Source organism: Pipistrellus hanaki, assembly GCF_964339955.1.
Source record: "Pipistrellus hanaki genome assembly, chromosome: 8".
Taxonomy (NCBI): domain Eukaryota; kingdom Metazoa; phylum Chordata; class Mammalia; order Chiroptera; family Vespertilionidae; genus Pipistrellus; species Pipistrellus hanaki.
Window position 1 is genome coordinate 31,643,802 of NC_140510.1, and position 18,688 is coordinate 31,662,489.

General features: G+C 49.0%; 1 protein-coding gene across 3 annotated transcripts in view; it reads left to right on the top strand.

The window, feature by feature from the left end:
- FMNL2 (formin like 2) overlaps positions 1-18,688 on the top strand; it is a 304,305-nt gene that overhangs the window by 258,981 nt on the left and 26,636 nt on the right. For all 3 annotated transcript variants that reach the window (XM_084893028.1, XM_084893029.1, XM_084893027.1), the window contains exons 10-15: positions 4,834-4,908; positions 7,910-8,020; positions 10,519-10,668; positions 13,038-13,139; positions 14,810-15,083; positions 15,241-15,441. In XM_084893028.1, coding sequence (XP_084749154.1) covers positions 4,834-4,908; positions 7,910-8,020; positions 10,519-10,668; positions 13,038-13,139; positions 14,810-15,083; positions 15,241-15,441 — 913 coding nt within the window. The remainder of the gene's footprint in view (positions 1-4,833; positions 4,909-7,909; positions 8,021-10,518; positions 10,669-13,037; positions 13,140-14,809; positions 15,084-15,240; positions 15,442-18,688) is intronic.

Here is an 18,688-nt window from a genome sequence, read left to right on the forward strand (position 1 = left end):
CAGGGAGACAGGAGAGCCAGCAGCGGGTTGGCTATGTCACGGCAGCCCTTTGGTGTCATTGTATGAAGTGGGTAGTCACCTCGGGGAGAGGAAAGGGTCCCCAGCCGCGCAGAGCCCCCCAGACAGCGGCTTCTGGCGGGCCATGGAGGCATCAGAGCCCTGACTCCGGTGCTCTCAGTAGAAGGTGGAAGGTGCTTTCACCTGGGCCTGTGAAAGAGCTGCTTGCTTCTCGCGGTCCTGAAAGGAAAACAGAACCTCCCTTCCCAGCAGCCCCCCAGAAAGGCAGTCTAATCAGTCATAATGGACGTGCCTCTACCCGGCCTTCCCGCAGGGAGCCCTGCCGATCACAGGGGCCTATTGTGAGGAGAGAAGAAGGACGCATTGAGGCAGGCGCCAGGCAACGGGGCACGAAGGAAACACTTAAGCAAGGGCCCTTAATTTTTATAGAGCTGCCCAGGACCATGTTTTACAGTCTCCTCCTGGGAGCCGGGCCTCATGCTAGCTGCAGACCCTGCGTGGTGCCCTGGGAGCTGAGGCTGGGCAAGCCAAAGGCAGTCACTGACCTTGAAGGGGAACGGAGAAGTGGCCGAAGGCCGGCGGTCTGTCCTTCACTCGGCGTCTGGCTGGCACGATGCACTGTTGATTACAAAGCTTCCGTAAAACCACCGTTTCTCCGCTGGTCGCTTTCAGGGAAAGCATCCCCTAACCTCTGCCCACTTTCAGAGATGCTTTAAACAGACACCCCTTTGGCATCCAGGGCCCAGGCTTATGTAAGTGCTTCGGGACAGCGTTCAGAGATGTCTTACACAGATAGTGTTTTGGCAGAAGCCGTGCTTTTGCTGCAGTCCTGCTTTGAAGTGGAAATGTGTCTTGCTGGTCCTGGGTGTGGCCCCTCCTATCAGCATGGGGCAGGGTTTATCTGCTCCTGGAGCACCAGTGAGCAGATGAGTTAGAGCCCTGGCCCTTATGTGTGGTGCTCAGGGCCTCCAGCCGGTGCGCCTCTCTAAGCTTGGTTTGTAGAGCTTCCAGGCCAGTCCGTGTGGGGATATCATGTTGTACTGCCAGGCCCAGATCAGAAGCTTAGAGCTTCAAGATATAGAGTGAGAGGATTTTTATTAGCAATGGAAACCTTCAATGAAACTCTTTTTCCCAAAGAAATCTTACCAGGAAACTCGTGTAACCAAGCAGAGCTGGAAACGTGAGGATACGAATCGTGAATCCTGAGAACCTCTCTCATGTGTGCTTTTTCTCTCCCGGCCAAGCCCCCGTTCCGGGAGTTTCCCGAGTATTCTTCTGTGACCCTCAAGGCTTCCCAGAACAGGCCGTGAACACCACGGGCGTGATCCCAGGCTCTCAGATCCACTGATGTCAAACCCAAAGTCCAGGAAGGTTCCCTGAGTCACCCCAGATCGCTGAGGGGCAGTGGCAGAGCCGCGACTTACGACCCAGGTTTTGTGGTCCCCATTTAATACTCCACGTTGTTCCAGTTCTGCCCTCGTCTCCCCTCACCCCATCAATGTTGGAGCTTCACATGCAAAGAGGCCCAGCTGTATTTATTAGGACCCCCCAGCGCGTGGGGGGTGGTGGCTGTGCCAGCCACCTGAGGTCTGCTCCGGCGTCACTTTACACCAGGAGTCAGGACCCTTTTCTCTGCCCAGGGCCATTTGGATATTTATAACATCATTCTTGGACCATACAAAACTATCCACTTAAAAATTCGCCTGCTCTATTTTGGTCAAACATTTCATTAACTCACCCCTAATGACTTGGCAGGGACAGACTAAATGACTTTGTGGGCCTTATACGGCCCGAGGGCTGGGCATTCCCCAGCAGTAGACATATTTTTACTGTAGAGTAGCTGCTTCTCCAGGGATTCTACTTTTATTTTTCTGCTGGTTGACTGCATTTCTGGTGGCCCTGGCTGCTGGAGTGGAAGTCTCACTCCCGATGGAGTGGCCAGTGCCCATCAGGGCTCCTCTTCTGTCTGCTACCTAACCCCCCCCCCCTTCCTGTGGCCACGTCGCTTCCGGTCACTGCCTTCCCAGCTCCTGCAGTGGCTACCCCGTATTCGTACAGGAGATCGGTGTCAGTGTTAGTGGGGGATTGGGAAATGCCAGTGAATATAAAAGTCGAGAAATGACAGGTTTCAGTTGCCATAGTACAATTTTCTTTTCACTTAAAAAAAAGTTTTCAGATCATCTATTGTGTGGCCTTGGTTGGCAGATGGACATGAAACGCAGCAAACTATAACATGCAATAAATGTGCGTGCAGACGTGCTCCGGCTCTGACGTCCTTTTGCCGAAGGCCCATGTCCATCCCCAGTGTGCGGGTTCTGGAAATCACTGACAGTCAGTGGTCTCGTTCCTTTCATCCTCACCGACTTCTGAAACGAGGCCAGCTGCCAAGGGGAGAAGCAGCACGTCCGGCCGTGCCAGTCCTGTTTGCAGTGTGTGTGTGTGTGGGGAGGTCCAGATGTGATCTCTGAGCCGAGACGACGTTCCTCTGTTGTGGACATGACTTTTCCCAAGCAGCAAGCATGCCTCCTGGCCCCCGCCCCCTGTCTCCTTCCCCCATGATCGGAGTGTACACTTATTTAATGATTGCTCAAGGGGCATAGAAACAAATGTGGATCTGGTGTGCACGCTTCCTCTCCATCAGCAGGGCTGAGGGGCTTCTGGTCTGCTGTCCTCCTGGCACAGGGTCAGAGATGCCACCCCGAATCCATTGGCAGAGATTGGCAGCAGTGCAGTGAGCAGGCCTTGACGGGCAGGGCTGGATGGAGCAGAGCGAAGGGGCCCTTCTGGTTCTTACAGCGGGCACAGAAAGTGGTCAGTCAGGTCCTCTGTCAAGGTTTCCTGAGGCTGGGATCTCTGTTGGCAAATGTTGTTTTGTGCATTTGGGTTCTTTTCATCACGTTCACAGCAGCTGTAAATTAGAACATGGCTTTTCCCAAGCAGCAAGCATGCCTTCTGGCCCCCGCCCCCTGTCTCCTTCCCCATGATCAGAGTATGCACCTTTTTAATGATTGCTCAAGGTGTGTGTGTGTGTGTGTGTGTGTGTGTGTGTGTAAAGATTAAAGGTATTTCTGTTTCATAACACATGCTCTCAGCATGGATTTGTCTGTTGACAGAATGAATGATTTCTAAAGAAATGTATATATACTCAAAGCTCTTCCTAATGTCTTTTTCAGTCCTGCCTACCAGGCGAGGACAATGATTTTGGGGATCTTTACCCAGGGTGCAGTTGATCTAACATTGCTTGTTCTGGGTTCGATGCCATCCCTTCTTGTCCACAGGCCACCAGGGGTGTGTTTGGTTGGTACCCACATGTGCTTTCCTCAGCCCTATCACATTCCGGACACAATTCCCGATTACTTGGGAATTACCTTATTCCTGTAGCTGTGCAGGGTGGGTGGACCAATCCCTGCTCCTTTCCTATAATACCCAGTTATAGTAACTGTTTCTTTATGTGTGTTGTTAAATTCGAGGTTGAGTGAATTGGAGAGTTAATGATCCAGCTCTCCAGTTTACAACTGGTAGTTAGGGCTCAGGATTTAATCAGCTAGTCCAGTAACTTTCAACCTTTTCTCTCTCATGGCACACATTAACTAATTACTAAAATTCTTCAGCACACCAAAACAATATATATATATTTATTATTATTATTATTATTTTGGCTAATCTCACAAAAAATGGGGGGGGGGCAGGAATACAATTAGATCCATTCACACAGATGGCTATTGTTGTGTTAGCTATTGCCGTTTTTATTTTTATTTGACAACTTAAGGGAAAAGAGGTCAGTGCCCCTGATTAAATAGTTAGGTATTGCATGTTTTAAAAATTCTTGCAGCACACCTGTTGAAAATTGCTGAGCTGGTCTAATATTGTATAAGCTACTGTTTCTGAAATGTTGGTCCAACAACCATGAGGATATTTTTCTCAATAATCTCTTTCTAAAATGTGTTTTTATTGATTTTAGAGAGATAGGAAAGGAGAGGGAGAGGGAGAGAACATGGATGAAAGAAATATTGATGAGAGAAACACTGATCAGTGCCTCCTGGGGATTGAATCTGTGCCTTCACCATGAATTGAAATAGCGACCTCTCAGTATTGTAGCTTATGCACTAAAATTACTTAATTGGAATAGACATGATATAAAAAATTTGAATTTGTTTTTCAAGGAATTTTTAAATACAAAATTTTTAAGATCTCTTAGCATGTGTGGTCCTGGTATTTCTATAAAAAGGAGAACCCTGGTGTTTTTTTTTTTTTTAAATTACCATAAACAACATTCAGGTATCCTGAATGCAGGTTAAAAAAGTTGGTGGGGCTGAAACTGGTTTGGCTCAGTGGATAGAGCGTCGGCCTGCAGACTGAAAGGTCCCAGGTTCAATTCCGGTCAAGGGCATGTACCTTTGTTGCCGGCACATCCCCAGTAGGGGGTGTGCAAGAGGCACTGATCGATGATTCTCTCTCATCGATGTTTCTAACTCTCTATCCCTCTCTCTTTCTCTCTGTGAAAAATCAATAAAATATATTAAAAAAAAAAAAAGTTGGTGGGTCATTCAAAGATAACCCAGGAAAGAACACATTTGATATGGACTTCAGAGTATCACGAGAACTTGCAAAGGAAACCTAGGATCAGCGAGGGTCCTGGCTCAGGTTGCTATTTGTGAATTAACTGGCGTGGAAGAAAAGTAAATAGAGTGTGAGAGAGGAAGAAAAAAAAAATAGGTATTCTGGAAATGATTATTAATGCTAAAATTTCTGCATCTAATTTTGGGATGCTTATGTTTGGAATTTCATATGCATGATGAAAATGTGTGTTTTCAGGTTTGTGGAGAAAAGCAGCGCTTTGAGAAGTTGATGGAACATTTCAGGAATGAAGACAATAATATCGATTTTATGGTGAGCTATTTTTGTACTACGTGCAAAAAAAAAAACAACTCAATTTCAGCACTTAGCCCTAAACCCATTGCCCATTGATATTTATATGTAGTATACATCCATATGTATGAGTATGTTACACAGGATAGGAAATTGAGCATAATATGCTACAGATCCAATCTAGACTGTCCCTCTTAATCTGTATTTTTCCCTGGATGGCAGTGTTTCTAGTTTTATTTCTTCTGTACACTCTATAGTACAAGCCGAACGTTCTGGTTATTTACAGCAGATAAAGCGTGAAGCATGCACCTGGGTAAAGGAAGGTAACGTGCACGGTGCATTTGCTGCAGCCTCTAATGTCACTGTCAGGGGTGCCGCATGGGAATCCTTAGGGCAGAAGCAAGAATCGGACCATTTTGCCTTCTTTACACGTGAGCCCTTCTCTAGACAAAATCCCCAAGACTGAAGTGCTTTGGTTTGTGGAATTGACTGTATATATCCCCCACATTAATGTACAGCCGTGATTCTCCCTCCCCTTGCCCTTCCCCTCTCGATCTCTTTCCTGCTCTGGTAATTCTGTGAGGGCATACCCACACTGCAGATCCACTTATGGGAAAATCTCATGCAACAGCGTGGAGCTCAGCAGGCTGTCATCTTGCAGAACTAAGAGTAAGAGGAGTGTGAGCACTTCTGAATCCATATGCCTAAGGCCCAATCCTGGACTGAAGGTAGACTCCACTACAGAGAATTTCCTGAGTCAGCTTCCTCTGGAGGGCACCCAGATGGGCAGGCCTTCTTTGACCAATTCCAGGAGCTGCAGGGAGCTGCCGAACCCTAGAGGTCCTCACCTGGTCATCTCCCAGGTCCCTGCCAGCCCGGAGCACACATCCCAGTCAGGCCCGACACCGTCGAGTCTCCTGAGCCTGCGCTTGGACGCCAGGCAGGGTTTTCCTTGGAATTGCTTCAGTGAGTGTAAAATATGAAACATAGCTTTACGGATTTCTAGCCCTTTTTAATGTATAAATTTTTTTCTGGCTCCTTAAATTGAATATACATCATGGCCCTCAGCCTCTTCCAAAATCAGTGAGAAAGATGGAATCTTTTATAGAGGTTTTCTGTTCCAGTTCTCCGCACCATTGCCTGTTCTCTGTACATGTGGCTCGTATGTACAGGATCTCTCTGCCTTTTGAGTTTCTGCTAAAATTACTGTAAGTCCACTAAAACACCTGCAGTGTTTACAAAGGAGAGCATGTTTCCTGTGAGCACGTTCATTCACTTGCCCATGCATCCAGGAACCTTATATAGAGGCTGCTGGCAAATGGGTGCTATGTGCTCGATGCATGCTTCACCTCACAAGCGGTTGCCTCTCAGGCATGTCGTAAAACTCAACAGATCATTTAGACCTGCTTTCAGAAGAGAAGTGGAAAGATGCCAAGTATTTTTCCTCCAGAAAATGAGGCTTTTCATAAACTGCAATTAAGGGGCCTAACCTCCCAAAACAAAACAAAACAAAAAAAAGCAAATCTTCTTAGCTCATTTACCCACTGCCCCTGAAGTCACTTTTTAATTAACTGCCATTGTGTCTCCTTGTCACCTAGAGTGGATATCCAATGCATTAAATACTCCAAGAAGAATCTAATGGGACAAAAAAATAATTTTGAAAAGAGAAAGAAAAGGAGGTTTTGGGGAGAGAGGAAGAGTGAGGTGGTTTTCGGAGAAAACGTGGATCTGGCTCCATAATCATCTTACCTCCTCGCAGGTTTAACTATGGAGGGAAAGCATTAGTGGGATATTTCCACCATAAATAAACTGACTGTCACTATTAAAAGCAAAATAGATCTGTTGAACTCTATGCTGTTTTTACCAAACTGGGGACTGGTTTCTCTCTGTGGCTGGTCTCAGGGCCACTGATGGCAGTTGTGGGCAGAAAGCAGTGAATCCAAGACTTCTATGGATGGAACCCCGTTCCTTGTTCAAAGTGGAAAGATGGGTCAGGGATCTTGAGATGATCCTGTTGGGGTGATGGGGCCCACGGTGAGGTTTCAGAAGTGATGATAATAAATCACCTGTGATCATAGGAGATTTGAATGCTTTTCTTTGTAACAACTTTCACGTTTTCTACAATATAGCTATAATAATGTTCATAGTTTATTCTGTATACCTATAAGACTTTTTAATAATGCCTTTACTGAGATATATGAACATACTATCCAATTTACCCATCTAAACTGTACAAGTCAACACATTTTTAGTGCAGTCTAATTTAGAAAATTTTGTCACCCCCAAAAGAATCCTCACACCCATCCACAGTGACTACCCATTTCCCCACGCCCAGTCCTAAGCAGCAACTAGCCTACTTCCTGTCTCTGTAGAGTTGCCTATTCTGGATACTTCATATGAATGGAATTATAATACATGTCATCCTTTGTCACTTTCACTTATAATGAGTTCAAGTTCACCCACGTTGTAGCACATTTCAGTGCCTCATTCCTTTTTATTGTTGCATAGTATCCCGTTGTATGGCCACATCACATTTTTTTAATCCATCAGTTGATGGACATTGTTTCACATACACACGTTTTGATTACTATGAACATTTGTGTACAAGTGTTTGTGTGGACGTGTATTTCCTTTTCTCTTGGGTATATTTACCCAAGAATGAGATTGCTGGGTTACACAGAAGCTCCGTGTTTAACAGTTTTAGGCACTATCCCACTTTTCACGGCGGCTACGCTATTTTACACCCCCACCCCCAGCTGTGGATAAGGGTTTTACCTGTTCCACATTCTTGTCAACACTTGTTATTATCTTTGTGGTTATAGCCATCCTAGTGGATGTGAAGTGGTATGTAATGACTTTTGAATTTTTTAGAAATATAAAATATTTTTAAAGTCCCAATAAAATGGATAAAAATGAAAATTAGTAAGTGAGCTTTGATGTGTGCAATTAAAAGCATATTTTATGATTGAACTGAGAAAACAAGCTTGGAACCCTACCTGACCTGTTGTCGATTTCATTTCAGGTGGCCTCTATGCAGTTTATTAATATTGTAGTCCATTCAGTAGAAGATATGAATTTCAGAGTTCACCTCCAGTATGAATTCACCAAGTTAGGCCTGGACGAATACTTGGATGTAAGTATAGATGAAAGCTTTGTAGAAGACTGGTTTGTTGCCTACCCTCAAAGATACACTGCCGCGGTGGCTACAGCACACTTGCAGCTCTGTGCTGTCCACTAACTGTACTGCGAGGTAAAAGGAAGCCACCTGTGAGATGCAGTCTGCCCTCTGGCTTCTTGCAGGCCTCCTGGGCCCTCCGCTGCCTTCTGCCCACAGTCTTTTAGAACCAGAGTTTCACTGCACCCCTCATTTGGGCGGGCTGTTGGGCAATTTACATTCTTGGTTACTCTGGGGAACCTTGTGCAGGGAAGGTCAAACCCAGACTGCTGTAGAGTGATGATGAATTCCTTAGAGAAGGGGCGGGGGAGAGAAATGAACACCAGAGACTTCCTTCCTTGTGTAGTTGTTAAATTCTAAAAATGTTTGTGACTTTAGAAGTTCTACTTTTAGTTCTTGGGACAAAAGGGTCTGAAGTTTCTCTTTCTCATGCTCCCTTGCAGAAGTGCTCAGCCAGCTCCCTGAAGCCCTTTAGAAAGTTGATGTGAAAATTGTCAATGGACTCGAGTAGCTCTGTGTGCACAGAATATACCCTTTCCTTGGCCTCGTTGGCAGTTAGGCTTTCCATTCTAGATAAGAATGGTCCATTTGCACTTGGGAGATACTAGTGGTTGGGCTAGAATGGTTGGCCTCAATTTCAAGGCTGTTTCTACAATAGTTATGAAGACAGGAGTCCTGCCCTCGGAGCTCAGCTGCCCATCATCCTTAGGAGTGGAGCCAGGGAATCACACATCTGTACCCTCAGTATATTATTGCAAGGCAGAGTCACAGAATCGGTTACCCTGCAGCTTATGGCCTTGCTCATCCGACCAGGGAGACTGGCCTAATGTTGTCTCAGACTCCTCAGAGAGAGGCATGATCCGTTTCTACTGAAGAATGGCTTTGAATTGTTTTCCTATTTAAAGACCCACTAATAGCTTTGATAGGATAATGTACAGAAGGGCATTTTGAGAGCTTGGCGTGTCTGTCTTTCCGCACATGCTCTGAGAGAAGCAGTATTAGGACGGAACCTGGGTGTAGAGCTCCATAACGCCGCTCTGGGTTCCGTGTTGTGATGGCCACGCAGAGCTCACTCCAGGCCCCGGGAGACAGTGGCAGGTAGTAACGTGTTAGCACCCGTTGTTCATGGTGAAATCTGAGAAAAACCCCGCTGAACTTATCCAGCTTCTCTTCTAGACTCCACCCTTGTTTAGAAATCTTTTTCAGTTCTGACTCCCCAGCCGAAATGGAGCGTGCTCTCTTTCCACAAGCTCAGGGGTAGAATGCCGGCTCCGACCGGTGAGAAAGTCTGCTTTCCTGGGGATTTGTGTAGAGTAGGATTCCTCGGAAAATCTTAAGACTTTTTTTTTTTGAAAACACTCTATTTCTCTAACTTCCTGATCTGTCGGTTCTGGACCCTGGTAAATAGAAGTGGTTCGAAGAAGAGTAGGATAAGCATATAATGTATAAATGCTTCACTGGTTTACTGAAACCAGCCTTGCTAAGGAGCCATTGATTTGTTCAGTACATGTCTATGGACACCATCCATGTGCCAGATATTATTCCAGCTCCTCCTCTGCTCCCCGGGGAAAGCCGGGCCTTACATTACTTCTCAGGAAGAGTCCTGGTTTACTTGACCTCTAGCTTCACCATAGACTTGGATCTCTTCCTCTGGAATGCCTGGCCTGGGATACAAAGAATGGGGGGAGAGGGCTTCCTGACCTGTGCTTCGGGAACCCTGAGCTCCTGATGGGCGGCAGTGTCATAGGGAAGTAATAGAGGGTGGGCTCTAGCAATTTGTGTTAAAATAAGCCCCCAGGCCAATATATTCGATCAGTGCCTGCTCCACTGTCCCACAACCCTACCTCCAATTAGAGCTACCATCATTACCCAGGCCAGTTACCAGCCACTCCTATCTCTTTTTCCACACAGATACCTCTCAGGTTTTATGTTCCCCGTGACTCTCGTTCCCGTTCAAAGTTGTTTTTAATTTTTCTGAATTCACCTGCATCAGAAGGTTTTAGGTTGGAATATACCCACAGGAAGGAGTGGGGAAATGAGTGTATTTGGAAGAGGTCTTCCCCAGAAAGCAAGCTGATGCTACCCTCTGGGATGGTCACCCCTTAAATTCTCTTAAGGAGGAGGACCTATCAAACCCTCTCTTAGAACACACTAGACCCGTGGTCGGCAAACTGCAGCACGTGATCCACATTTGGCTTTTTGGCCCTTTGAGTATGGCTCTTCCACAAAATACCACGGCCTGGGCAAGTCTGTTTTGAAGAAGTAGCGTTAGAAAAAATTTGGCTCTCAAAAGACATTTCAATCGTACTGTTGACATTTGGCTCTGTTGACTAATGAGTTTGCCAACCACTGGACTAGACTATGTGGAACAAACAAAACTGCGTATGCTGTTGGGTAATTGCATTCTGTCTTCACCGATAGGCTAACACCCCCTTCTCTTGCCATTTGATGTGTAGAAGCTGAAACACACGGAGAGCGACAAGCTGCAGGTGCAGATCCAGGCGTACCTGGACAACGTGTTCGACGTGGGGGCCCTGCTGGAGGACGCGGAGACCAAGAATGCAGCCTTGGAAAGGGTGGAGGAGCTGGAAGAAAACCTCTCTCATGTAACTACTTCCCAGAAAAGGAAAACAGGCTTGTGTTTCGAGGGGTGCAGAACAGAATCAGTGTCCGCTTGGTGGCCGAGAATGACAGGGCGTGGAGCGTAGGGATGAGCTAGAGGGCTGTCAGAGGCCACTCGGGGTTCTCTCAGGAAGGCGGGAGCATTACTTCACACTCTGTGGGATCGTGGCCTTGACTTAGCGCACCTGCCCAGTGCCTGCTGAGTCCACAGTCCCTGGCCACGCTGTTGTTGGCACAGGAGAGTTCCGTGATAAGCATGACCCTAGAGCACATGTGTCAAACACAAGGCCCGCGGGCCAAATCCAGCCCGCCAGGCCTTGCAATGTGGCCCGCACCGCGCTGTCATCACTGCACTCCGCTGTCAGTTTATGACATTGTCAGTTTATGACTGTTCAGTAAACCATTCGGCCCGCGATTTAGGCTGGATTTTAGATTTTGGCCCCTTCTCTGATTGAGTTCGACACCCCTACCCTAGAGGGAAGTGCAACTCAAACGTGTGCATTTGGCCAGAGGGGAATACATTTCTTCTCCTGAATATGAGTCGCCTTCTGCCAAATGTGTCCACACGAGCCCGTGGACAGGGCGTCTGGTGGCTTCCTGTGCCTGTCTGCACGTTCCTGCCTTGTGGATTCACTTCATCGATGAACCTTTTTAGGGGCACCGGTGCACCTTCCCCAGGTCCTGCTCTCCCGGCGGCGTGTCCTCTTAGTGTGATGTGTGCACTGTGTCAGGGCTGGGACTCCTTTTCCATTCAGGGGGGTTTTCTCGCTGCCGATCCAGGGGAATGAGCGGCTATTCACTGGTTCATCCCGCAGCCGATCACCTGTAATATAACAAGAATGGATGGAAAAACGGTGCTGCTTAAAAACCCAGGCCTTGGGAGGACCCGAATCTTCTGCTGGTCTGACAGTGTCCCTGAGATTGTGACATGAATCGCCTCTTTTGGAGGGACAGTTATTTTCCCCTTTGAACGTTTCTCTCCCTCCACATTCTCCTGGTTCCTAGTTTACATGTGTTTAGTGTCCGTCACCTTTTCCCGTCACTCGGCACATGTGCATCCGCGTGGCTGTGGTTGAGCCAAGTTGCTCGGTAGCCTCTTGCTTGGGAAGAGCAGTTACGGGCTTAGTGCTTCTTCCCTTAAGAGACTTGAATGGTGCTTAGATCTGATCAGTGTAAGTCTCCCCTCTTCCCTTCCGCCTGCCTCCGTGATTTCCCTCCCTTGTAATGGTTGTCAGGGAGAGGAAAGGAGTGCGAGGCTGCTTAGTTCTAGAGCACATGTGTCAAACACAAGGCCCGCGGGCCAAATCCAGCCCGCCAGGCCTTGCAATGTGGCCCGCACCACGCTGTCATCACTGCACTCCGCTGTCAGTTTATGACATTGTCAGTTTATGACTGTTCAGTAAACCATTCGGCCCGCGATTTAGGCTGGATTTTAGATTTTGGCCCCTTCTCTGATTGAGTTCGACACCCCTATTCTAGAGCCTCATGTGGAGAGGACCTGTCTGACCCACGGCTCACCCTGTCTTGCTCTGGAAGCCCTGGCCAGCATTGCGCGACCAGACGTCTATAACCTGCTTTCGTAGGAGGCCCCCTGTGGGTGTGAACGGCCCCTCCAGAGTGACGTTTAATATTTGGGTAGTTTAGGCCCAAACAAGCAGTTGTATTAATTCAGCTGGTTACCTATACCAGTGTTTTTCAACCTTTTTTGGGCAAAGGCACACTTGTTTCATGAAAAAAATCATGAGGCACACCACCATTAGAAAATGTTAAAAAATTTAACTCTGTGCCTATATTGACTATATATAAAGTAATTCTCTTGAATAGGAATCAAATAAACACAAAGAAAGTATTTTATAATTACTTTATTATGAAATATTAAGTAAACAAAATAGTGAAAAATTATAAAATTCTTGTCTTGTCTGCACCTACGGCACACCAGGCAACATCTCGCCGCGGAACAGCGGTTGAAAAACACTGACCTATACTAACACAGCCAAGTTTTCTGGATCAACAGTTTTCAAAGCCTTTTGCCCACGGGCCCTTCTTGGAGAAGGGACGGTGGGCTTCCTCCTCCCTCCGCCGCTCTCCTCCAGCCCCTGCAGAAATGGAGAGAGACGTGCCAGAACTCACGTATGGGTTTTATTGAGGACCGTGTATCAATTAATTCCCGTTGAAAACAAAATGCAGTCAGAGCCGTGCCATAAAATTTACATTTCCATAAAGCGGCCTATGGAACACTCCCAGGGCTGCGATGGGCCCCTTCCGGCCTCTGCGCCGCTCCCCTTGCTGAGGGCCCGGGAGCCGGTCCCAGTGGCCCCGGGTTGTGACGCAGCCTCCCTTTCGCACCTTACAGTTGTCTGAGAAGCTGCAAGACACGGAGAACGAAGCCATGTCCAAGATCGTGGAGCTGGAGAAGCAGCTCATGCAGAGGAACAAGGAGCTGGATGTGGTTCGAGTGAGTGTGACGGTGACGGCGGCGCGGGCCCCCGGGGAGGGCGCTCCGGCCCTCGCCTGGCCCAGCGTTCCTGTCCGAGGAATGCCCTGGGCATCCTGTCTGTGGGGACTGTTTCCGGGCGATCCTCCGAAGGGACGGGCACGGTGTGGGCTGTCCACGCGCGTGTGCCATCACACGCTCCGGGCACTGTGTCCTTGTCACGGGTTTCAGGAGCAACAGTGTTTTCCCATCTGGACGGAGTCGGAGTTGACTGTGCGGACCACTCATTTGGTTAGCCGTAAAAACACAGCGTGGGCTTAATTCATGCCACTCACTTATGTCTAATAGAACTTGGGTTTCCTTGTTGCTCTGCGTTGCTTCTACTTGAAACCAGATTTTGGTGGTTGCCATGGAAATGCTGACATCACCACACAGGCGAGACCTAATGGCGTTCACCAAAAAAAAAAAAAAAAAAAAGGGAAGGGAAAAAAGTCAAAGCGAAACCAATCCATTTTATTATCAGATAAGCGCAGCTGTTTTATTTGGCGCTGGCATTGTTTTACCTCCCATGTCAGGTATTTATGGAGCCCCATCCGTGTGTTTAGAATCGCAGGGAACATAAAACCGCCGAGTCGCCTGGAGGGCCTTCGGGCAAACGGCTCGCCTTTACACACCGCCGTTAATGAAACGGCACGTTTTATGCGATGCTTATCATGTCTGTGTGTGTTGCTGGATAGTCTGACATGTCCTGGAGTTAACTCTAGGAAATTTATTTTCTGGCATGCCATCGAGACGGAGTTGGAGCATATGGACTCAATTCAAGGGCAGGCTCTCGGGTATTAATAATAGGCAGGGTGTGAAGAATGTTCCCCTGCCTGCCGGGGGCTGTGGTGAGAGGTCCCGGGTACAAGGCCCGGCGAGTCAGTGCCATCGCATCCTCTCCCCGGAGCCCCTGATAAAAGGAAGCGGGACAGCCTTTGAGTTGAAACGGTAACTTCTTCATTTTCTGCTAAAAACCCAGACAGAAACAAGTCCTCAGCGGAGGGGAGCACTGGCCTGTTTTGTTGACCATGTTCCCGAACGGAAAACGTGGCAGCAATGGCTGTCCTGCGCTTGGCCGGGGGCATGGTGAAGGCCAGGGAGACCGTTTAGGGCCAGCAGGCCTCTGGCCACCCTTCAGCCAGTTATTCCACACCTTGCAGGTTTTTAATCCACTTGGACTTCTGTCCAAGGCTAATGTAGGGCCCCTTTGGCTACTGCCAGAGTCAGAATGAGTTTTAAAGTAAGTGAAAGAAAAACATGAGAAGCCACCAGAATACCCACGGGATATCCTAAAGTCACCTCTGAAGTCATGGCTGGGTCATCTCGACTCTGTGCCTCTCCCCCTGCTGGGACAGTCAAGCACTAACGAGTGGGAAGAACCACGTTAGCAACAAGAATTGCTAACATACAGCACATGCATTGCCGGTGAGCCAACGATAACGAATGGGACTTTATAGGTTCTGGCTGAGTTTTATAGAATTCCTCTATCTCAGTATCCTCTTTCTTTTCTTTTCTTTCCTTTTTTTTTTTTTTTTTTTTTTTTTTTTTTTTCCTTTCGGCTGTTTTCTTTGTCCTCAGTTTGCCAATCTGGTGGCGAGAGGCAAGCATGCCCTGTGAAGCCAGACTCCTGACCGTGGACTCTTTTGCAGGAAATCTACAAAGATGCAAATACCCAGGTTCACACGTTAAGGAAAATGGTCAAAGAGAAAGAAGAAGCCATTCAGAGACAGTCGACCCTGGAAAAAAGGATCCATGAACTGGAAAAACAAGGGACCATTAAGATTCAGAAGAAAGGGGACGGGGACATCGCCATCCTGCCGGTCGTGGCTCCCGGCACGCCGCCGTCCGGGGGCTCGGAAGCCGCGGGGGGACCCTTGCCCCCTCCCCCACCTCTACCTCTGGTGTCAGATGCGCCTGAAGCTGGTAAGAGGCCCTGGCGGGAGAAGGGGGTGGTATTGGGATATTTGTTCTCCTTTCGTTTACTCACTGCTCCACGGATGTCCTTTGTGTGCACGTGGCCTGTGGCAGGAAAAACCATCCCCCTGGTTTCTAAGTCCGTTTGTTTCTTTTCTTTTGCTAGTGCAAAACGGCCCGGTGACACCACCTATGCCCCCTCCTCCTCCGCCCCCGCCCCCGCCTCCTCCACCCCCTCCGCCGCCTCTGCCGGGTCCTGCCTCCGAGACTGTGCCAGCGCCGCCTCTACCGCCACCCCTTCCTCCTTCTGCACCCCCGCTGCCCGGGACGTCTTCACCCACGGTGGTTTTCAACTCAGGATTAGCAGGTAAGAGCAGGGAATAAGACCCTGGTGTACCCTTGTCAGAATACTCATTGTTCTCACTTCCGAGGGTCCATGCCTTTCTTCAGACTCCCAAGTCCCTTGAATTGTCACGTCTCTCCTCTTGATAGAACATCCTGCTGAGGCGCCGGGGAGATGGTCACGCTCAGGGGGCCGCCCCCTCTCAGTAGGTTTGTCCCTCTCTCATGGGCGTGAGGTCCTGGCCCCACACTGTCTCAGCACCCTCCAGGGGAGGGAGGGACAGGTTACTGCCTTCTTGGGATGCGTGCGTTTTCACGGGCCCAGCAAACACGTCTGGACGTCTGTCGTAGTCGAAGCTCTGACAGGCTGCTCTGGTGCCTGCGGCTCTTCTATCTCGAAGGTATCTGCGATGTCCCCTAAAACGAGGAGGGGTGTGTGGGAGGGGGCCGAGCCTTTTTGTGTAACTGCCTGACGCAGGCTTGCAGGCTTTCCGAGTATCGGAGGGCATCAGGACTCACTGCAGTGCAGGGACGCTTTCAGGGGGTACGTTGCCAGCAGCCGCATTAGGATGCCCTGAAATGCTTCCTGCTGGTGCACCTCGTCTTCCTGCCGACCGGGACCCAGTGCGGCGGCCTCCCCAGCCAGCAGTAAGGCGGGGGGTGTGGGCGAGAGGAAGACAGTTGCTCTAATGCCTCGAAATGGGAGTTCATCTTCGACTCGGAAATGCGTGTTGACTCCTCTCTAAAGCACTGCTCGCTGCTCTCCCGGCCTCGGCGTGTCTTCCTGGCTTGGGGAGTTGCTCTGAGCTTCGCGGTGCCGTCCCCGTGACATCAGATGATCCCGCCGCCTCATCCGCTTAGCCAAGGGTCCTCAAACTTTTTAAAGTGGGGGCCAGATCACGGTCCCTCAGAGAGCTGGAGGGCCGGACTATATGAACTACTAATTCCTACTGTAACACCTCGGCTGCGCTCACTGCCCAAAAAACCTGGCAGGCCGGATCAGACTCCTCTGCGGGCCGCATGTGGCCCGCGGGCCGTAGTTTGAAGACCCCTGGGTCCCTCGGCGAGGTCTCATTTTTGCCCAGGAGCTGCCGCTGTCTTTACGTTTTCCCATTTCCAAGGCTGCGGCGGGAGTGCTCAGAGCTTTTTGCGGTAGTTCTAAAAGACGGCAGCGGCCAAGGACTTCCCAGCCTGTGTCCCTTCGCGTGTCTCACCACAGCGTCCCCAGTGGTGCTAACGCATCCTAGGGACAGAACGCTGCCCACAGCAAACTGGTTCCACACCCCAGCTCCTATCAAACTGTTCGAGCAACAAATAAAGGAATGTTCTCAGGAAACCAGGGACTCACCTTCACCCTTCAAGGTCATCCCAAACTACCACTTCCCTCTAGAGCAGTGGTTCTCAATCTTTCTAATGCCCCTACTTTTTTTTTTTTTTTTTCCATTCTGCTACCTGTGGGTTGTGACCCACAGGTTAAGAACCGCTTCTGTGGAGCCTAAGCCCATCGGGAAACACAGATATTTACATGACGATTCGTTAACAGTAGCAAAATTAGCTGTGAAGTAGCAACGAAAATAATTTTTTGGTGGGGGGGGTCACCCCAACATGAGGAACTGTATTCAAGGGTCTCGGCATGAGAAAGGTTGACAACCACTGCTTTACAGCTGTTATTGCCTCTGAAGGACAAAAACAGAAAGCGTGTCACCGTGGAACTGTTGGCTTTTGCAGCGTAAACAAACCAAAAAGCCTTCACCTGACCCGGGAACCTGCCCCATCAACAGGCTGTTTTCCACGTGGAAACCTGAACTTGTCCTGTGCGCTGGGCTCACGGATTCCGTGTGGCCCTACGCGCACTCCCTGTGAGATGTGCTGGCTGTGGTGTCCCTCCTTCAGTCCTGCTTCCTTTCTGGCAGCTTCTGCTGGCACCCACCTGAGCTCGGCCGGGCCTCAGGACTGCCTTACCAAGCGAAGGAGCCAGGAGGCTGAGATGTGGGTCCAGGGCCCTTCTGAATGGGTCTTGTCCCTTGATGGTTAATTTTGTTCCTGCTTAATTTTATTTTTTTATTTTTTTAAATATATTTTATTGATTTTGTACAGAGAGGAAGGGAGAGAGATAGAGAGTTGGAAACATCGATGAGAGAGAGTCATCGATCAGCCGCCTCTTGCACACCCCCTACTGGGGATATGCCCGCAACCAAGGTACCCGGGACCCTTCAGTCCCCAAGCCGATGCTCTAGCCATTGAGCCAAACCGGTTTTGGCTGTTCCTGCTTAATTTTAAAAATGTGCTGGCCGGTTGCTTCTCTGTTCAGCCGATTCCCCACTGCTGCCTTCGGAGCTGGTTCCATGGGGAGCTGTCCCCTCTGTGTCTCCTGCAGTTTAGAGGACTGTGTGTGGGGTTGGAAGAAACTGCCCTTTAGTGCCCTGTGTCCTCTGAACAATCGCAGGGTGTTCTGTTTCACAAGACGTAAGGATTGTGAGAACCTTACGCGTAGCTGGTAGCTTGCGGTCCGGCAGTTTCTACAAGGCCTTTCATCTCTTCTCGATACTCAACCTCAGTCTAGCCCTACATGCTGCGTGGTGCAGGCCATGCTGTGAGATGCTTCGCCACGGTGTCCGGTAGCTTTTCTCTCTCTGGAACCAAGAGGCCAGACAGAAACAGGATGTCCCGGTAGAGCCAGAGACAGAGCTGGGACATACATGCCAAGGGCTCTTGGGAAGCCAGAAACCTGTGACCACGAGGTCCCCGGATCCGCTGGCCAAAGGATGTCTGTCCCTCCAGCAGGCCATGAGCAAGTGTGCTCTTGGTGGCCGAGATGGGAACCAGGAGGAGGCCCCCCTATATTTAGTTAAGTTTCCTTTGCAGTTTATAGAGGAAATTACAGTGATGGGAAATGTGCATTTGAAGCTTAAGGTCTACTTCCCTCCAATCTGTGATCAATCGACTGGCTCCCAAGTCCTAGTGAGGCCAGCGCTGCAGGGCGCTGGGCAGTCTGCACCCTGTGTTGTTTCCGCGGTGGAATGCGCTTTGGAACTTCACAGTGAGGGTGTGGACTCTGGCTGATTATTTTTCATGAAAACATTTCCCTTATCTTTAGGAGTACTTAGCACAGTTGAAAATGGCTGTTTGGGACTACTATAATGAAATCATTTTTTCCCCCTTTTCTAAAATGGATTAGTTTTTAAAAAAACAAAATAAATGAGTCTTCAAGGCAGGCCGAAGGGAAATGGATTTTTGGCTCTGGCCTGCCTCACGAAGTGTGTCCGAGAAGC